Genomic DNA, 17,262 nt, shown 5'->3' on the forward strand with positions numbered 1-17,262 from the left:
TTTGGAAAACCGTTTTCACTGAACACAGTCTGACGCTGCATCAAGAAATGCCACTTGAATCTCTGATACGCAAGGAGAAAGCTTTACATCAGTTCTATGTGGAGATGCCGGCGAGTTCTCTGGGCCTGAGCTCATCTCAGATGGTCTAGAAGAAATTGGAAATGTGTGCTGTGGTCAGATGAGTCCATGTTTCAGCTTGTTTTTGGGAGAAAATGGACACCGAGTTCTCAGTCCCAAAGACGAAAGGGACCAACAAGACTTTCACCAGTGACAGGTGCAAAAGCAAACATCTGTCCTGGTATTGAGGTGCATCATTGGAAACGGTATGGGTAACAACATAAAATACAATTATGTTGGTCAGTGAAAACATTGGAAAACTTTGTACTTTCGTCAGTTAATAAAAGGTTAAATAGAATGAACAAATCACAGATTCTTGATTTTATTGCATTTTACAAAATGTCCCAACTTTTTTCTGATTTGGTGTTGTATATGTATATCAATGTCCCTGTTTGTGCTCAGATTAGTCTGTAAGAATTCAAGTACAATAATGTGATCCACTGCAGGATAAACATGGTTGAAAAGAACATGTTACTCTTTTGAACATTAGCCCTGTGTATTTCACAGACAGTGTATTTCCCAATGCCATTAACCCGATTGTGTGTGTCAAGCAGACACTAATGACTTTTCTGTAAGAGTTTATACAGTACATCTTTGTTTTGTACTTTGTGTCACCCATTAACAGACTGGGTAACACAACATGTTACTTTTTCAAAAGTGATATATACAGTATATATATATATATACTATTTTACTGTTCTTTAAGAACATACACTGTAACGTATTTGAGTGGATATGAAGTTAATAAATCAAGGGAGGTGAAACGCTTTAAACATTTGGCACATCTCGAAGCAAACATTTTATCTGTATGCAATGCACGACAACCGAAAAACATTGCAATGACACTTCCATTCAACAGGAACGTCAAACTTTGTAATAAATATTAGACAAATATATCGTGAATGACTCTTACCTTCAGGTTCAGAGGTTGGAACTCCACAGCGAGGAATGTTCGTGCAGAACGCCACAGGTACAGTGGGGTCAGTCGTGAAGCACCATGGGAGATGACGGCCATCAGGATTCCTACAGTAGTTTTCCCGGAGATCCCTGCCGTGCCGACAAGTACTTTTAATCATATACGTATACACACACATAACACATGTTACTGTTACAGAACATATGTTGAACAGACTGCGATTGAGCTTAAAAACTACAGATTTTGAAGAATTATCTGCATTTCTTGGAAATATAAACCAGTATGATGACAGATAACAATCTGGGAGAGGAAACATTCAGGTTTTCCTAGTGATGACAGAAGCTGGCAGAAAGCCCTGCTGATAAAACCAGCATACTTGGTGACCATAATTATTTTTGAGGGAAAATAATTCAAGCAGAAGTCCAGTATCGTTGCATCCCTAAGTTTCTTGGATGCCTTTACCAGAAAGGGATTCTTGTATACTGAAGTAGATTTTCCAGCAAGACTTCAGTCTACCCCCCTTCTAAAAAGGCCATCAAAGTTTGGCTGTGCATGTAAATAAACCAGCATGGATGTCCAGCCAACACATATTTGAACAATATATAAATACATGATGAATAAAGTTTTAGGAGCATTTTCTTACTTGCAACGATAATTCTGTGGAGTATAAAAGTGTGGATGGGGAAACTGGGTGTCCCATCTCTGACAGGTCACTCCCTCGGGGGTGATGCCAACCGTTCCACGATAACCCTCTCCGCGTCCACGGAAACAACTTGTTGTGTTGTCAACGTCACCGCCGTTGTCTGAATCTGAGTAAACGGTGAAAAACATAAACAGAAAGACAAAGGGAGTGAGAGAATGAGGCATAATATCACTCCTTAGGCATGATGAACACTGAATCATTGATTCACCATTAACTGCTAAGACAGCGCCGCTTCAGGGAGGAATAACAACAGCTTTGTCTAGCTTAATGGAGAGAGATGCTTCCTGAATGAGTCAAAGCAGTCAAGAAGTCTGTGACGAATGGTAAAACAGTAGCCTACAGAGCTTTTTTCAGGGTAAAATGTAAGCTTTTAATGAATGATATACTGTTTTTGTCCATGCATCTCATTGCAATATATTACACTCATTAGATACAGAGTTATTATGTTTACCTCCAATAACCTGATAGTGCTTCAGTCTGCTAATGAGGCTAGCAGTATGGGAAAATAGGCCATGTCCTGCTAATAAAAAGTCAAACTCTCAAATGCGTTTAATACTGTCAGAGTTTGAAGAGTTATACAGTGGATCCCAGCGTATGTGATGTTAATCTATTAATTCAATTATAGGTTAGCATTTTTTATTGCGCTAAAGAATGCTAACTCAGGTAGTGGTGTGTAATGTCATGAAGACAAATGCAAAGGTCAAGCAATTGGAAACAATGAGGTGCTCTGTGCCTTAAAGTCTTGCTGTGTTTATTGCAAAGGAGCATGGTATTTTTAAAAGTAGTGTTTAGCTTTATATAGGATCAAATAGTCTTGTAAACGGTAATGCTCTTTCTGCAAGAGGATGAAATCCACTTCTTGTAATAGTGGATGCCTTTATCATGATTTCCACAGGTGGGAAGTAAGATAAATGGTTTAACTCTGTTTAGCTGCTTATTGAGATGCTGAGGTGTTTGAGAAGCAGCGTTCTGCCAAATAGAAAAAAACATGGTGAAAAGCGTCTCCCAGGATGATGATCTTTGAGAATCTGTCACAGGATTTTGCTTAAGGTTATGATGGAGGGTGTGCCAAACTGCTCTGAAAAACAAAAGCGACCCCTGTGGTACGGTAAAAAAGGGTAAAATGTCTGAGCGTCGGACGCCTTGGTTTTGTCTCGCTTCCCACTTGAACCAACATGCCGTTGCATTGCTAATAAAAATAAACAGCAGTGCGATGAGGAGGAAGGGGGGGTGTCATTATAATAATAGGTTTTTGGACGCTTGTGAGCTTGTGTGTTTGAGCGCGCTGGGGGTTTGAAACCCACACGCGTGTTTTGTCTTTAGCGTGGAAGGTTTACATAGCACTTGAAACTCAAGCACATTTCTCTCATGCAGATAAGGGAACACTCTACTGCACTGATGAGGAAAAATAAATACGGAGGCACGGCCCTGAAAAGACAGGGCAAGAGCTGAGGAAAGAGAATGAGAGAAGAGAGAGTTTTATTGGTGGACCCTCCTCTCACTCTTCTCTCGGTTACAAACAACATTCCTGTGAGGGTCCCAAACGAGAGGGGAGCCTGGGCTACAGGAAGAGGAAGTTGTAAATTTAGCAAACTCTGCCTCTTTTCATTCTTTTTTTTTTTACTCTGGCTTCTTTTTTGTTCTCCTCTGTCTCTTCATCTTACACATAGGACTCACCGCACTGTTTGATGTTACAGTACTCCCATGGAGTGCTCGGATCGGTGGTGAAACACCAGGGTCTCTGGCGCCCGTCTGGGTTCCTGCAGTAGTTGTCCTTTAGACCTTTATCGGGGTACCTGCCATAAGAAGGGCAAAACGAACACACTTAACACGCCACATATCAACCATCCCAGTTCTAAAGCAACTTTGATTTACAGCCAGGATAAAATTCTAATAACCTCCAGAAAATATATAACATGCTCTTAGCTTCTGGTACAGCAGGACTTAAGCCAAGCACACAAAACAGAAGCCTGTTGCCCTGTACACACTTAAAGATTTTTACACTTTTTATTATAAAAATAAATTAATATTTTTATTCAGCAAAGACACACTAAACTGTAAAGGAAAAGTGACAGTAAAGGAATGTATAATGATACAGAAGATTTCTATTTCAAATGAACGCTTTTCTTTTGAACTTTCTATTCATCAAATTAACATGGAAAAAATTATCACGGTTTTGTAATTATTATATATTATTATCAAATATTAAATATTAAGCAGCTCATCTGTTTTCAAGTGTGATAAGAAATGTTTCTTGAGCACCAAATCAGCATATTAGAATGATTTTTGAAAGATCACGTGAAACTGAAAATTCAGCTTTGCCTTCACAGGAATAAGTTACAGTTATAAATATATTAAATAGAAAAATGCCTTGGTGAGTATAAGAGACTTTCAAAAAACATCAAAAAATCTTACTGACCACAAACTTTTAAATGGTAGTGTAAATCATCTGACACTCAAAATGTAATTGTGAGGGGTGTGACTAAAATGTGACGAGATTTCTCGTCGAGCGAAAAGCCCTCTCGTGATCTCGCCATGACGGAGCCTGAGGGTTAAATTAGCATAGAATATGCCACCGCTACATTCACACTACGCCTCCACTGTCGTTTTGTTGTTTTTATAAAAATAAAAACCATTATAAACTATTGTTTATTCGTCTGCTCTACTCATCCAGCACAAGCTGCATAGTGCACAGTCGCACACACACAGTGCAGCACGAATCACAGTTCACTGATCGTGTGACGATGGAGGATGATTCGCAGCACAACAGAGCCTGAACGTCTGATAAATGCCTTATCTTGTAGATTGCCGCTCCAAATTTACAGAGTAAGTGTGATCACGAATTTGAAAGTGAAAGTAAAACACAAGCTCCCTGATGCACGCAAATTAGGTTGCATACAATAGCCCATCTCTCAATATCAAATCTCTGGACTGTGTAGTTGTGGCTCTGGTCTCTGTTTTGGTCTCTGTTTGCACTTGAATACTGAGAGAGTACTTTGATTATGGTGGCACTTGCACTTATTGTTTGCACTAAATAAGACTAGGAAAAAACTGTTATTTATTTTTGTTATTTATACTGTTTTTATCTCTATGTTAAATTTGTGAAAAGGAGTTCAATTAGGAGGTCACACACAGCCTCAATCAGAAGTTCTGGAAGCTCATAATGTAAAGTTCTGAAGAGACTCATGTGAAATCATACAGGAGAATATCAAATAATTTGAGTTTGTGGCAAAACCTTTTACAGTGCTTGTATATTGTTGACTTTAAGTGCATTTGATAATTCATACTCATAAAGTAGAACTGAAATGACATTCATTACAAGATTATTAGTTACAAAATTTCAAAATGCACCTGCAGACTATTTTTCCAGTCATGAATTTTGTCATTGAGGATTTTTATAAAATATTGGGCAAAAATCTTGTCTCATCTCGTTCTCGTGAACCCAATCTCGTCTCTCGTCTCTTCTTGTGAGACAAGTGTCTCGTCACACCCCTAGTAATTGTGCATGCCATTTCCAATATTTTTTTCTAATATATATTTTTTTATAACTTATATAATTCAACAAATGAATATATGACTGATTTATAGTGTTATATTTACACTAAAGTTGGCTACAATGTGAAACTTTATGTTGCAGACTGGTCATGTAGTCTGCCTTGTGGTGTTCAATTTGTTCAACTGCTTGTACTTCTAAAACAAACAAAAAGGCTCTAGACATCATAGACAATTTGCCTCTTTGGTAGGTTCACACAAAGCAGTCATTTGATTTAGAGATTTATATCAAACGGGGACATGCCCCAGTTCCCATGGGGTCAAGTGGGAAAACAATTTATTGATTTATCAAATATTTTTAAAAGTTCCTCACAAATGCCATTCCGGATTAGGAAAACGTCAAGAGCATTTTCCATGCATGAAATCTGAGATATATAAAAAAAGACTTTGTGTGTTTAGAGACTCTGAAGGGAGAGTATTCCATCAAACCAAATGGACATGTATTTCAAGATTAACAATATTGTTGTTTCCCAGAACTAGTAAAGATGTAACTAGGGCACTGGGAAGGTCATACAAAACAAATATGCCATTTATTGTCTGAGTGCCAATAAAAAAGTGCATACATGTACTATACATCAGGTAGCAATGTGATCAACTGTTTAAGTTGCTATGCTAAACAAAATAGATGTGTAATTGATAAAAGATGTGCAGGGAACTTATTTTGTCCAACATGAGCATGGTCCAAAGAAATTATGAAACCGTAAAGAATAATGTTTTCCAAATCAAAGTGTAATTTTTCATGACTGCTGTTAGCCATCACTTTAATATGCCTGCTCACATTGTGATTTCAGACAGATTAAAGCATAGCTGAGTTCTTTTCCACAGTACCTTTCAATAGCATGAGGCATGACCCCAGATTTCTTCAGCATAACATTACCAACTGAAATCTGATTCCTTTCTTTGAAACTTCAAAAATGATCTGACCATCAACTAAAGTTTTATAAAATCCTGAAAACTCACCACCACAATGCTATAGTGTTCTGAGTGGTTTCGAGGGTGATGCTATGGTTGCTAAGGTGTTCTGCGTGGTTGTTTGTGTGTTGCCAGGGAGTTCTAAAAGCAATTGCCCACCTTTTTGCAACAAACTGTATGATTTGAGGTATCACCATAATACACAAAGGACGAACAAAAGGGATTTTTGCCAAATTGGCAAAGCTTCTCATATTTACTGAAAATCAAGACAGTCTGATTGATGTTGTCCCTTACTGTTTGAACTTTCTGGTGGGTCTCATACCTTTTAGGGTGGAAAAGGTGTTTATGTGGTTCCTCAAGGTCCCAGCGCTGGCACTCCCTCCCGCTCTCCGTGTGGTCCATGGGTCCACGGTAAATTTCTCCATTACACGTCATACATTCCACTATGGATAAGGAGCATTCCTGGTAAGAATGTTAACCAATACTAGGCCCAAAAGACCCCAGCTGAGCAACATTAGCATGCTTGTAGAGGATAACTCAACAGGGTTCAACCATTGTTGTCATGTTGAACGGTTAGAAGAACGAAGAACCGTGGCAGATCTATGGTAGTAAATTAGTACACATGTTAACTATGCATCGGCTAATCACTAACAATTAACGACTGCAGGGATTAGAATGTCACCTCAGCTAGAGTCATCTCTCTTAGTCCTGTTATTAGTTGTACAGTACACACAGTATAAGGAGCAGATTGCTGTAGTAGAAACAGATGTTAATGTCAGCCACTCTCATGAAAGCATGATTTTCCTTCTTTGCGTGTGTTTTTGTGTGTTTTTGATTACGGGAAACTAATTTATCAACAAACCCTCCCAGACATATTTCATCATGCAACTATTAGAATAGACAAGAGACTCTCTTTGTTAGCCTGATCACTATCTCTGCAGAAAACCCCTCTTTATGCTTGCAACTCGATGTGATCTCCTATTGACGAAAATCCCCAGTCACTCTAACAATCTAGCGCTTTCATTGTTCTACAATTTATAAAGCTTTAAATCCAATAAATTAGCAATTCAAGTGAAAAAGGTTTTTTTAAAAGGCTGAAAATCAATTAATCATCCCTCAATTAAAACGGCAAACCAAGAGGAGAGATCGTTTTAACATCTCAAGACAGTAAACTGAGAGTGAATGGAGACTTTTGAAGTCTCCTGATTCACAGACTATTATCATGAAAAAAATACTTCAGTAATCGTACATGTCTAGATCTTAACAACATGCTAAAAAATGCTGGTCTTGAACTCACCCTCTGAGCATTGTGGGATACTGCAGTCCTGGTGGCGTATTCTGGGGTCCGTGGTAAAGCACCAAGGACCCGTTGTGGTGTTGTCTGGGTTACGACATAAATTCTCCCGTAGATCTCGGTGCTTATGCCTCTGGGGTAAGAAACTGATGGAGTGAGGACAGAAACAAAGGTGATGTTTATAAAATCATACACACAAGCAAAATTGTTCCAAATTCTTTAAACAATTACAGTCACTCTTTGACACGTGACTTGATATTTTTAGTGATTCTTACTGAATAAAGAAACATCACTCCAACTGAGTTAAGAATTTTATTGGGTGTCACATGACACACTTTTGACTTCTAGCCAAATACAACAGAAGATCACAATAATGCATATTTACATTATTTAAAATGGCATGACTATCGGTATCTTTAACATCACAATGCAGCTGCTATTCTACATTTCATTGTGATGCAATAACTTATATTTGGCCCAGGGGAAATTGTTACCTCTTCATTTTTTCACATATGGAAAAAGTACAGCGGTTTGACCTTAGAACAACAAATGCATGTAGACAAATAATGATTTTGGCAAGAAAACGGGGTAGTATAAAGCTTTTGGCTAGAGAAGGTCAAAAACTACACAGGCTACTCTTATTATGACGTTATTGTTTTAAGAGGGTTTATTCTTGGTTATTTGATTCATTTAATTTAATTTCATTTCATTTTCTTTTGAAAGCTCTGAAAGCACCATCATCACTACAAAGCAACTACACACTATATTAACAGATCTTTTTTGTCATCCAATAATCCATTTTTTCTAAAACCAAAAGTGTTAGTAGTATATGGCTAGTCATGTGACATGGTGACCACCATTATGTGGTGACACCCTATATAGAACAGCTTTTGTTGGGCCACCAATATGAATAGAATCTTCATCTACTGTAAGTGCTCATCATTTTAAACCTATTTCTCAAAGTTATTATTTATTTCTTTAGGGGTACAACTTTATATGGAGCTAAAACTCTGAGATGCTGCTGTATGCACATAGTTGCAAAAAGTAGTTTACCCTTGCCATGCAAATATTTGTAAACCATTAATAAATCATTGCCTTAAGACTTACAGTAATTATCTTTTGTTTAATTCGCAATACAAATTAGCCATGTTCAAAATGATTGATGAATACAGATAAAAATGCAATCTGTGACAAATTAGCTGCCCTACAGGTCTGTTCGGTATTTCGAAGCGTTCAGGTCCATTGGCTTCTTGAGCCGATAAAACATGCCTGTGATGTTTCAGAGGCAAGCATATCAAAAGCTGGCTTTAAAACTGAGCGGATGTCCATTAGAAAGATAAAAAAAAGCTGAAGGAAAAAGAGGAGAGAGAGGGAGATATCCAGAGTTGGCAAGTTGGTGGTGGGATCAAGGTCTCTGAAAGGTAATCACATTTTCAGGATAAAAATAAAAAAGAATGTGCATGAAACATTTAGAAAGTCCTACTACCAAAAAATAGGGCAGATCTATCATATCGACTTGCTGTACAGGAAGTAAACCGACCATGTGGTGTCCCAAATGAATTCCTGCAGCAGTAATGAACTTGTAACCAAGACGTGTTCTGCTTTAGGTATCTTATCTTAGCCTTGTGCTGCTTTCTGTCAAACTCCTACTTATGCACAAACCCTCAAATCCTCTAAACATGACATAAGTACCAGGCTGCATATGGCTTCTTAATGTTTATTTTTAGATGTTTATGTATACAAAAATGTATATTTTGGGTAAACTTGCATTGGATATTTACACATAGGAATAACTGTACACAAACGTCTATTTTTGGTCATGCAAGAACGGAAGCAATTGTTTGAACCTACTGGCTGTTTGTTGGCATTCCTGCCATTGAACTAATTGCCTCTATCAGCGCTCCACTTCTGAGAATAATCGAGTTGCACTTACTGTCACACTTAGACTCAGCGAGAACCCTCTCGCGAATCAAAGCCAGTAAGACGGCACACATAAACTTGCACATTCATCATCATTAGAGGCTAATGGGGATTTTTATAACCCACCGAGTCTGTTTTGCCATTAGCTATCTAGTAGTGTAATATGTGCATAAATAAGTAAACTGAAGCATACCTAGGAGATGTTAACCACTATCTGCTCTCCACAAGACTTTGGATAGCCACAGAAATGCACATAGTGGGTAATTGAGTTTAACCGCCCATAGAGAGAGACCGAACCAATAATGGGAAGTAAAGAGAGTGAGTAAGCACTTACTTGTGTTCATGTGGTGTTTTGGAATTCCAGAGTTGGCACTGGACTCCACTCCTGGTCACTGATCTCTTTCCTTTGTAGTTGAGTCCATTGCCGATGATGCATTCTCTCATGAAGTCTAAAAGACACCAGTCATACAGACACACCTCAGGTTATGCAACAATCTTTATGTGTAACACTCGGGTTCTAGAAGCAAATATCTCCTTTATTTTCACCAAACAGTTTTTTGTTTTTTTTTGACATTTCAAAACAAACATATTATCTACTTCGTACTTGTTTATGCTTCTGCAGTTTCTGAAGTCAGTGATTTTAAAACCTAATTTTGAATTCAAAATTTTTAACCATTTGTTTATGTTTTTGAAAGAAGTCTCTTATTCTCACCAATAATGCATTTATTGGACCCAAAATAAAACAGTAAAAAGAGTAATATTGTGAAATATTATTAAAATTTTAAATAACTGTTTTCTATTTGAATTCATTATAAAATGTAAATCATTGCTGTGATGGTAAACCTGAATGTTCAGCAGCCATTCTTCCAGACTTCAGTGTCACATGATCCTTCAGAAATCATTCTAATATGCAGAGTTCGTGCTCAAGAAACATTTCATATTATCATCACAGTTGCTTAATTATGGAAGCTCATTTCTGTCACATAAGGGAAAAAATGAGCATAAAATGACGAAATTATGACATACTTAAGTAACATACTTTAAACATGAAAAGTCAAAATTATGACTTACTAAATCATTTTTTTTACATTAAAAGTCACAATGAAGTTGTTCAATGAAAGCTGCCACCTCATGCAGCCACATCCATTTTGTTCTTTCTGCACCACAGCTTCTTCTTGCTTAAAATCCTTTCAAGAGTGTGTTTGCTCAAAGCTATTGCATGCTGTTCCACATTTAAGGTAATACTTTCATCATTAGTACTTATAACCACGTTTAAAATACTCCTAATGTGTCCACAATTTATCCTGCCTATGGTCGTGTCAGATCAATGAGCAGCAAGTCATGTCAGGCTTAACTATGTCATATTTTTGAATTAGTTGAATCATGTTTTTTTTTTCAGGATTCGTTGATGAATCGAAAGTTCATAAGAACAGTATTTATTCGGAAGAAAAATCTTTTGTAAATGTCTACTGTCACTTTTTATCAATTTAATGTACACTTGCTGAATAAAAGTATTAACTTCTTTCAAAAAAGGGGGTAAAAGAAGTTTTGAACCAAGTCTCTAAATGTCACAATTGCACTCTATTGTCAGCAGTAATACATATAGATAAGCAAAGTCAACAGAAATCCTAGCCTGATCTTTGTGTTTTTGGGGAATGTGCTACATAAAAATGAGTTGATTTGCTAAATATCATATCTTAAAGGCAAGTATTTTAGACTTCAGATAATCTGCAGTACTATTAGAAGTAGAAGTGAACATAGGGGTATTTATTTCCAGTGACTTTCCAATAAATTCCAGAGATTTATTTTGCTGTGTCATCCTCATCATGATGGTGGATAGATGGAATGTGTGTGTGTGTGTGTGTGTGTGTGTGTGTGTGTGTGTGTGTGTGTGTGTGTGTGTGTGTGTGTTTGCATGAGTGTGTCATCATCACATGGACACTGATCTCACATTTATTCACACTGAAACTTAATTAATCCTTAAGAGTCCAATACTTGGCTAAGGTTTAAGAACAGCTCTTCATATTATGAAACCCCTAAGTGGCAGATCATGCCAGCATACGCTTTAACTCTAGATGTCTTGGTATTGAGATTTAAAAGGGTTTACAATTTTTTATCAAATCACACATTTTGGTGAGATCATGGAGTTGATATTTTATGCTTGAATGTTTTGGCTTAGTTTGAAAAGCATTCAAACTAAAGCCCCAATCTAAAATGTTACATTATGCGTGACATCAGACATTTAAAAAATAAAAATGCACAGTGAATATGACTGAAAACAGTTCAGTACTTTTGAAACCTGGTATAGACAAATAATATAATGTATATAATATATGGGAAAAAAACTGAAATTGCATTGTTCAGTAATACTTTTGATTGTCCACTTTACACATTGTACTATAAGTAACTTTGCAACCTCATGTCAACTAACTCTCATCAGACTATTAGTAGACTGTCTGGTTAATATCTGCAAAAACTTTATTTTAATGGTCCTGCAACATACATTCTACTGACTATAAGTAACTTTGTAGTACGTCAACTTATTCTACTAACCTTAACACCTAATCCTAACTTAACACTCTACTGACAGTTTACAACAATATACTAATACTCTAATGAGAGTTAGTTGACATGTACAGTAGTTGCATATAGTTGATATATTGTGCATTCCTATTAGAAATACTATCTGGATCTACTCAAACCTAGTGGCAATAAAGCAGTTTACCTTTCTTTTCATATAGGTCGAAGTTGAAGTCATTCTCCATGCGGACACCAATGGTGAGGCTGTCGTATGACAGTAAATGACACTTTGCACTTTTCTGATCAAAGCTGAATGCTCTGCAAAGAGACATGGCAGATGTTAATCATATTACATTGTTTTAAACATATGATAAGACGAGGGAGACAAGAATGAAGATTGTGAACCTTGAATTGAGACGCGTAATGTCATCAGTAGATATTATTATTATGTAAATCAATGCATAAAATAGCTACTGTTGTACAATTTTTTTATTTTGAAGTCAGGTGATGCCTCCAAAAAAATGAACGTATTTAAAGAGCTAAAGATCAAAAGTCATGCAACTTTGTGTAATTTCTATCTGCTAAGAGCTGCATTTTCTTTCTATGCAGAAGTAATCAGGGGTCATCGACCTGAAACATCAAAATGGGAAATATGGGGACTGCTGATGTTCGATTTCCACTGATAAAAACAGATTCCAGCTGCTTCCTCTCAAACTGTGTTGTTCACAATTAGCCAATCTAATGCTATTTCAAATCAGCGTGTTTGGAAACAGCAACTTGGGAGTGTGCTTCTTTTATTTAGACACTCTTCAAAACTCCAGCTTTGGCTGTTTATGATTACGTGTAAGGTGGGGTGTCTCTGTGTTTTAACCTTTATAGACCTCTGTACCTGCAGGTGAACAGAAGCTTCCTGCTGCGGCTACAGCGACGTGCACACTTTCCCACGCTCATCTTGCGGCCTTTGGACATGTAGGACACATCAGGTGGTGTGGCCAGGCGCATAGCATCAGTCTTCTGGTAGTCTTGCAGGGCATGTCTCTTTGTTTCTGCCACAAAGAGCATAAATGTTAGGATGGGGAGAAGCAGTAGTCGAATCCTAACATGAATTTCATGACAGATGGTACGTTATTTTCGTCCTCTTTATCAGTTAAGGCCGATCATAAGCCTCATAAGAGAGAGCAGAGTGGCCATAAAATAGAATTTAAAATATGGAGAAAAAAAGGAACTAAGATGACGAAATTGCATTTCAACAACCTGCTTAGATCACAGTAAGAATATAGGAAAATCTAATTTATTTCATAATCGACTAGACAGTTGGATGTCTGGATAACTAGTCAACAAGTCTGCGTTAAAGGAATAATTCACCAAAAAATTAACATTTTACCATAATTTACTCACCTTCAAAATAGTTTAAACCTGAATGCATTTTCTTTCTTCATGCAGAACATTGAAGACATTCTGACAAACGACTTTCATTGCATGGACAAAATTAATAAAAAACAAACACAGTTTTCCAAAAATCCTTTTTGTGTTCCACAGGGGAAAAAAAATTCAGAGATTTAGAAATACATGAGGGTGAGTAAATGATGACACATTTTTCACTTTTTGGTGAACTTTTCTTTTCATTCAGGAAACCATTTTCAACAAATTTGTAATTTATATGGTCTCACGTCCACACGACCCTGGTCAGGCTTTACCAGTGTCACTGTTAGCATGCTAAAGCTCTCTGAGAAGTTGCATCTCAATTATGTGAGAACTTCAATAACCTACTAGTGAGGTTACTAATCGACTACTCAATTGTGGTTCAGTTATGATCCTCCATGGGCATCCTGGATCATTTGCAGTGGCAATGAAGCAATAAATTAGCTTTTTGATAGGGCTTTCATTTTATTTCAAGATTATTTCTGAGTGTATAACAGGATGCAAAGGCATTAATCCCAGTCTGCTTTGGTGAAGTAGCGTAGAGGATTGTGAAGGCCACATGAAACTGGCTATGATCCAAGTGTGCAGCACCAAAACTTCTAAAACCACCACAAGAGCCCATACATGCCAGCTGCAGTCATAAGAAGTGAGTTATCTGTCAAGTACATGGTTAGAAAGCACCAATTTCATAGCCACAAACCACATAGTAAGATCAGACATGTTCTTGGATGTGAAACAAGCCCTCAATACTGATAGTACACCAACCAAGGAATATTACTCTCCATCTAAACTCTAAAACTGACCGAAAGCCAACAGTCATGCTCTTAGAAAAGACTCCAGCTCTTGACTAGCTCTGAATATCAAAAGAAAATTAGTCTGTATGAAACAACAAGCAACAAGTATATCATAATATTATAGACCGTAACATGACTATGTTTATACAATATCAAAGTAGCCATAGTAGTTTGATGGAAGTAAAGCTTTACAAATGCATAATGTATGCCTATATATTCTAATGGATGCAAAACAACAGGACAACTGAATGACTATTCTAAACTATTCTAAAAGTACATCTAAACAAAGGTTTTATTCCCCATGATACAGAATGTATTGCAATAAAATCAATAAACTCTATGATCTAAACTCAAAACAACTAGCAGGCCACATTGATTCTTCAATGTCACAGATCGTATTGCAGATTAGAAACACAATGACTGAACTCGGAATAATTAATATGCTTTGTGCAATAAAGCGGTTTTGATTTCAGAAGAAGAGTTTCATAGTGCCACACTCTAACACTGAATCTCTCACTTCGGCTCGACACACACTGTTGGTGACTCATTTATCCAGATGTTTTGGGAAGAAACAGCCCACTCACCATGAATGTCAACATCTGTGAAGTTTTCCGTAGTGAAAATTAATACAATGTTTGGGAACTGTGACGATTTTGATACATGTGTAATTTGAGTCATGAACTGCATGCCCAATGCATTTAGATGCTTTTAAAATAGATTAAAAAATTACATTTAAGAGATTAGTTAAAAAGAAAAAACGTTTAATCTGAGGATACAATTATATGTAGCACACAGATTTACAGTATATTTAGCATTGGTCATCAATCTGATTGGCTGAGCGATGTTTCAATGTTTTACTGTTTGCATCAATCTGCTTATCTATTTTTGTGGGGTTTCAAATCAGAGTTTTTGACTTGGCTTCTTTTGGAAAAACTTTTCTTGTCAGAGAAAAATATACAAAATAACAAGCCATTTTTATCTGAAACATAAAGAGCTGTTGCAACATGAGATTCACAACCATGCTACTGGTCTGCATACTATTAACATGGCCAAATCACAGCCATGCTCATATTAAGTAAAATAACACTTTGTTTCATATTGTTTAAAGTCCATGTGAAACATAAAGTTGTGACCAACTTTACTTTAATATTGAGGCATATTTCCAAGGGAAAAGTAATATTGAGTGTGAAAAATAAATAAAGGGAGGGGCTTGATTTTAGTACACCTCCTCCTTGGCTTGAAGGGGAGTGTTTAATAATGTTCTGCCCAAGATGCCAAACTGACATCACCAGAGGAGTGGAAGAAAACTATCCAATTTTGACTTTTTTTCAAATATAGTAAATTTAGATTTCATTCAGACTTTCAATATCTTGACAATGCAGTAGAAATTAACATGCTTGCATAAATATTTACATTATCATAGTAATATTGTCAACAATTATGAAGTATATACTAGGCTATAGTCTACATGTTGTAACCATGTGAACCAATACAATATAAACATGTGAAATAACACGTTTCATTATTTGTATAATTATTATTTAATGATTTATTATATAATAGCCTATATTTTATCAAATAAAAGATTCAGTGACAATCCTCTGGATTCACCCACAAATTGTACACAAGGTTTATGAGTCTATTACGCTGTTGTTTATTTTAAAATAATAGGGTGAGCATTTGTGTCAGCCAACTGATTTGTTTAGAAGGTGTCGATATGTAGATGTAAAAATGAATCAGTGCGCTTAATCTGTATGACGACTTTCAAAAACTTTAATATGTTCCTTTCATGATACGGAGATTAGGCTACACGTTAATTTGGCAAGTCCAAAAGGCACCAATTAGGAATGACCCTTAAATAGCATCATGGTCATCTCCAAAACGCTGATACAAAAAAAAAAAATCCATGCCATATTCAGCCCTGAACCTTTACCACAGTCGCTGATATTACTGCTAAACATGATGCAGCTATAACTGTAAACACACGATGCAGGTATTACCGCAAAACATGGTACATGAAACCAATAAAGAAGCTTCTCTGACTGAAAAAAAAACTTACCTGAGTAAACCAAAACAGCCACACATATCAACATTTTGTAAATCCACATGTTTTTTTAAATGGTTTTATGGGACTCCAAAAATACAAAAGAGATGTCAGAAGTCTCGGCGTTTTCCTCCTTTTAATACGACTATTAGTAAGATTCTAGTCTACCAGCAGTTGCTGTTGCGGACAGTGAACAAGCGCAAGATGGACTGACTGAAGATGAGCGCGAGCTGAGAGACTCTACCTCACACGCTCCCTCCCCTTTCCATCAGCCCATTTAAAGTCGACTCGCCACTGTCCACTCCTCCACATAATGTTATCACATATTATCGCATTTCCTGATAGACACCGAGGTTATTGAACCAATCCGGGAAGTAAAATAAATGCAAATTGTTTATATCTGTTGCCGCTCTAATTTATTGGAGCGGATGGAAAGTGTTAAGGAGATGTCAACACAGCTGTGTGATGCACTAACCTCCCTGAGGGTGTTTGGGAGTAGGCTTAAGTTGTGAATTGATAAACTCTGGGCCACTCACGTTGTTTTAGTTTGCAAGATGTAATAGCTTATTTTACATTTTGTTAGTGGACGGCAACCATTTAGAAATTATTAATCATGTTGTTCACTTTATCATTCACAAAAATTTCACTGCCTTACAAAAATTTGCAGTGACAACCATAGTTTCAGCCGCATGGATAACCTAGATAGTTATGGTCTGCTTAAAAAATTGAACAATGATATAGTTCAGCCATGAAACTCTAATCGCGTTAGGGTTGGTTTATCAAACGTAATGTTCCAGCCAAACGATTTATTCATAACCTCAACGCATCGAACGAATTTCAGACGCATCAAAACATTGCTGCGCCATGCAAGTTCTCTTTTTAGCCCTCCACCTTCCCAGCACCACCTGCCTTGATCAGCTTCGGGGGTTCCCTATCAGTCGGTCTCTCTACATACGTCGTGACCGACTAATAGGAATCTTGCTAGAGAGGCCAATCTACTTTGAGTGAAACTAAACAAGCTAATGCACATTGGCATGCAATCATTTGCATCAGCTGCTCAGCCTCGCA

General features: G+C 37.0%; 1 protein-coding gene across 1 annotated transcript in view; it reads right to left on the reverse strand.

Annotated features, from left to right (window-relative positions):
- hgfb (hepatocyte growth factor b) overlaps positions 1-16,409 on the reverse strand; it is a 31,004-nt gene extending 14,595 nt beyond the window's left edge. Inside the window, exons 1-9 of the mRNA XM_077193641.1 lie at positions 16,210-16,409; positions 12,824-12,980; positions 12,140-12,252; positions 9,749-9,863; positions 7,498-7,640; positions 6,523-6,643; positions 3,414-3,532; positions 1,677-1,842; positions 1,031-1,164 (exon numbers count right to left, since the gene is read on the reverse strand). Coding sequence (XP_077049756.1) covers positions 1,031-1,164; positions 1,677-1,842; positions 3,414-3,532; positions 6,523-6,643; positions 7,498-7,640; positions 9,749-9,863; positions 12,140-12,252; positions 12,824-12,980; positions 16,210-16,258 — 1,117 coding nt within the window. The 5' untranslated portion in view covers positions 16,259-16,409. The remainder of the gene's footprint in view (positions 1-1,030; positions 1,165-1,676; positions 1,843-3,413; positions 3,533-6,522; positions 6,644-7,497; positions 7,641-9,748; positions 9,864-12,139; positions 12,253-12,823; positions 12,981-16,209) is intronic.
- Between the last annotated feature and the right edge of the window lie 853 nt (positions 16,410-17,262).

The sequence above is a fragment of the Siphateles boraxobius genome, unplaced genomic scaffold, assembly GCF_051911475.1.
Source record: "Siphateles boraxobius isolate OS27281-9 unplaced genomic scaffold, OSU_SipBor_1 31, whole genome shotgun sequence".
Taxonomy (NCBI): domain Eukaryota; kingdom Metazoa; phylum Chordata; class Actinopteri; order Cypriniformes; family Leuciscidae; genus Siphateles; species Siphateles boraxobius.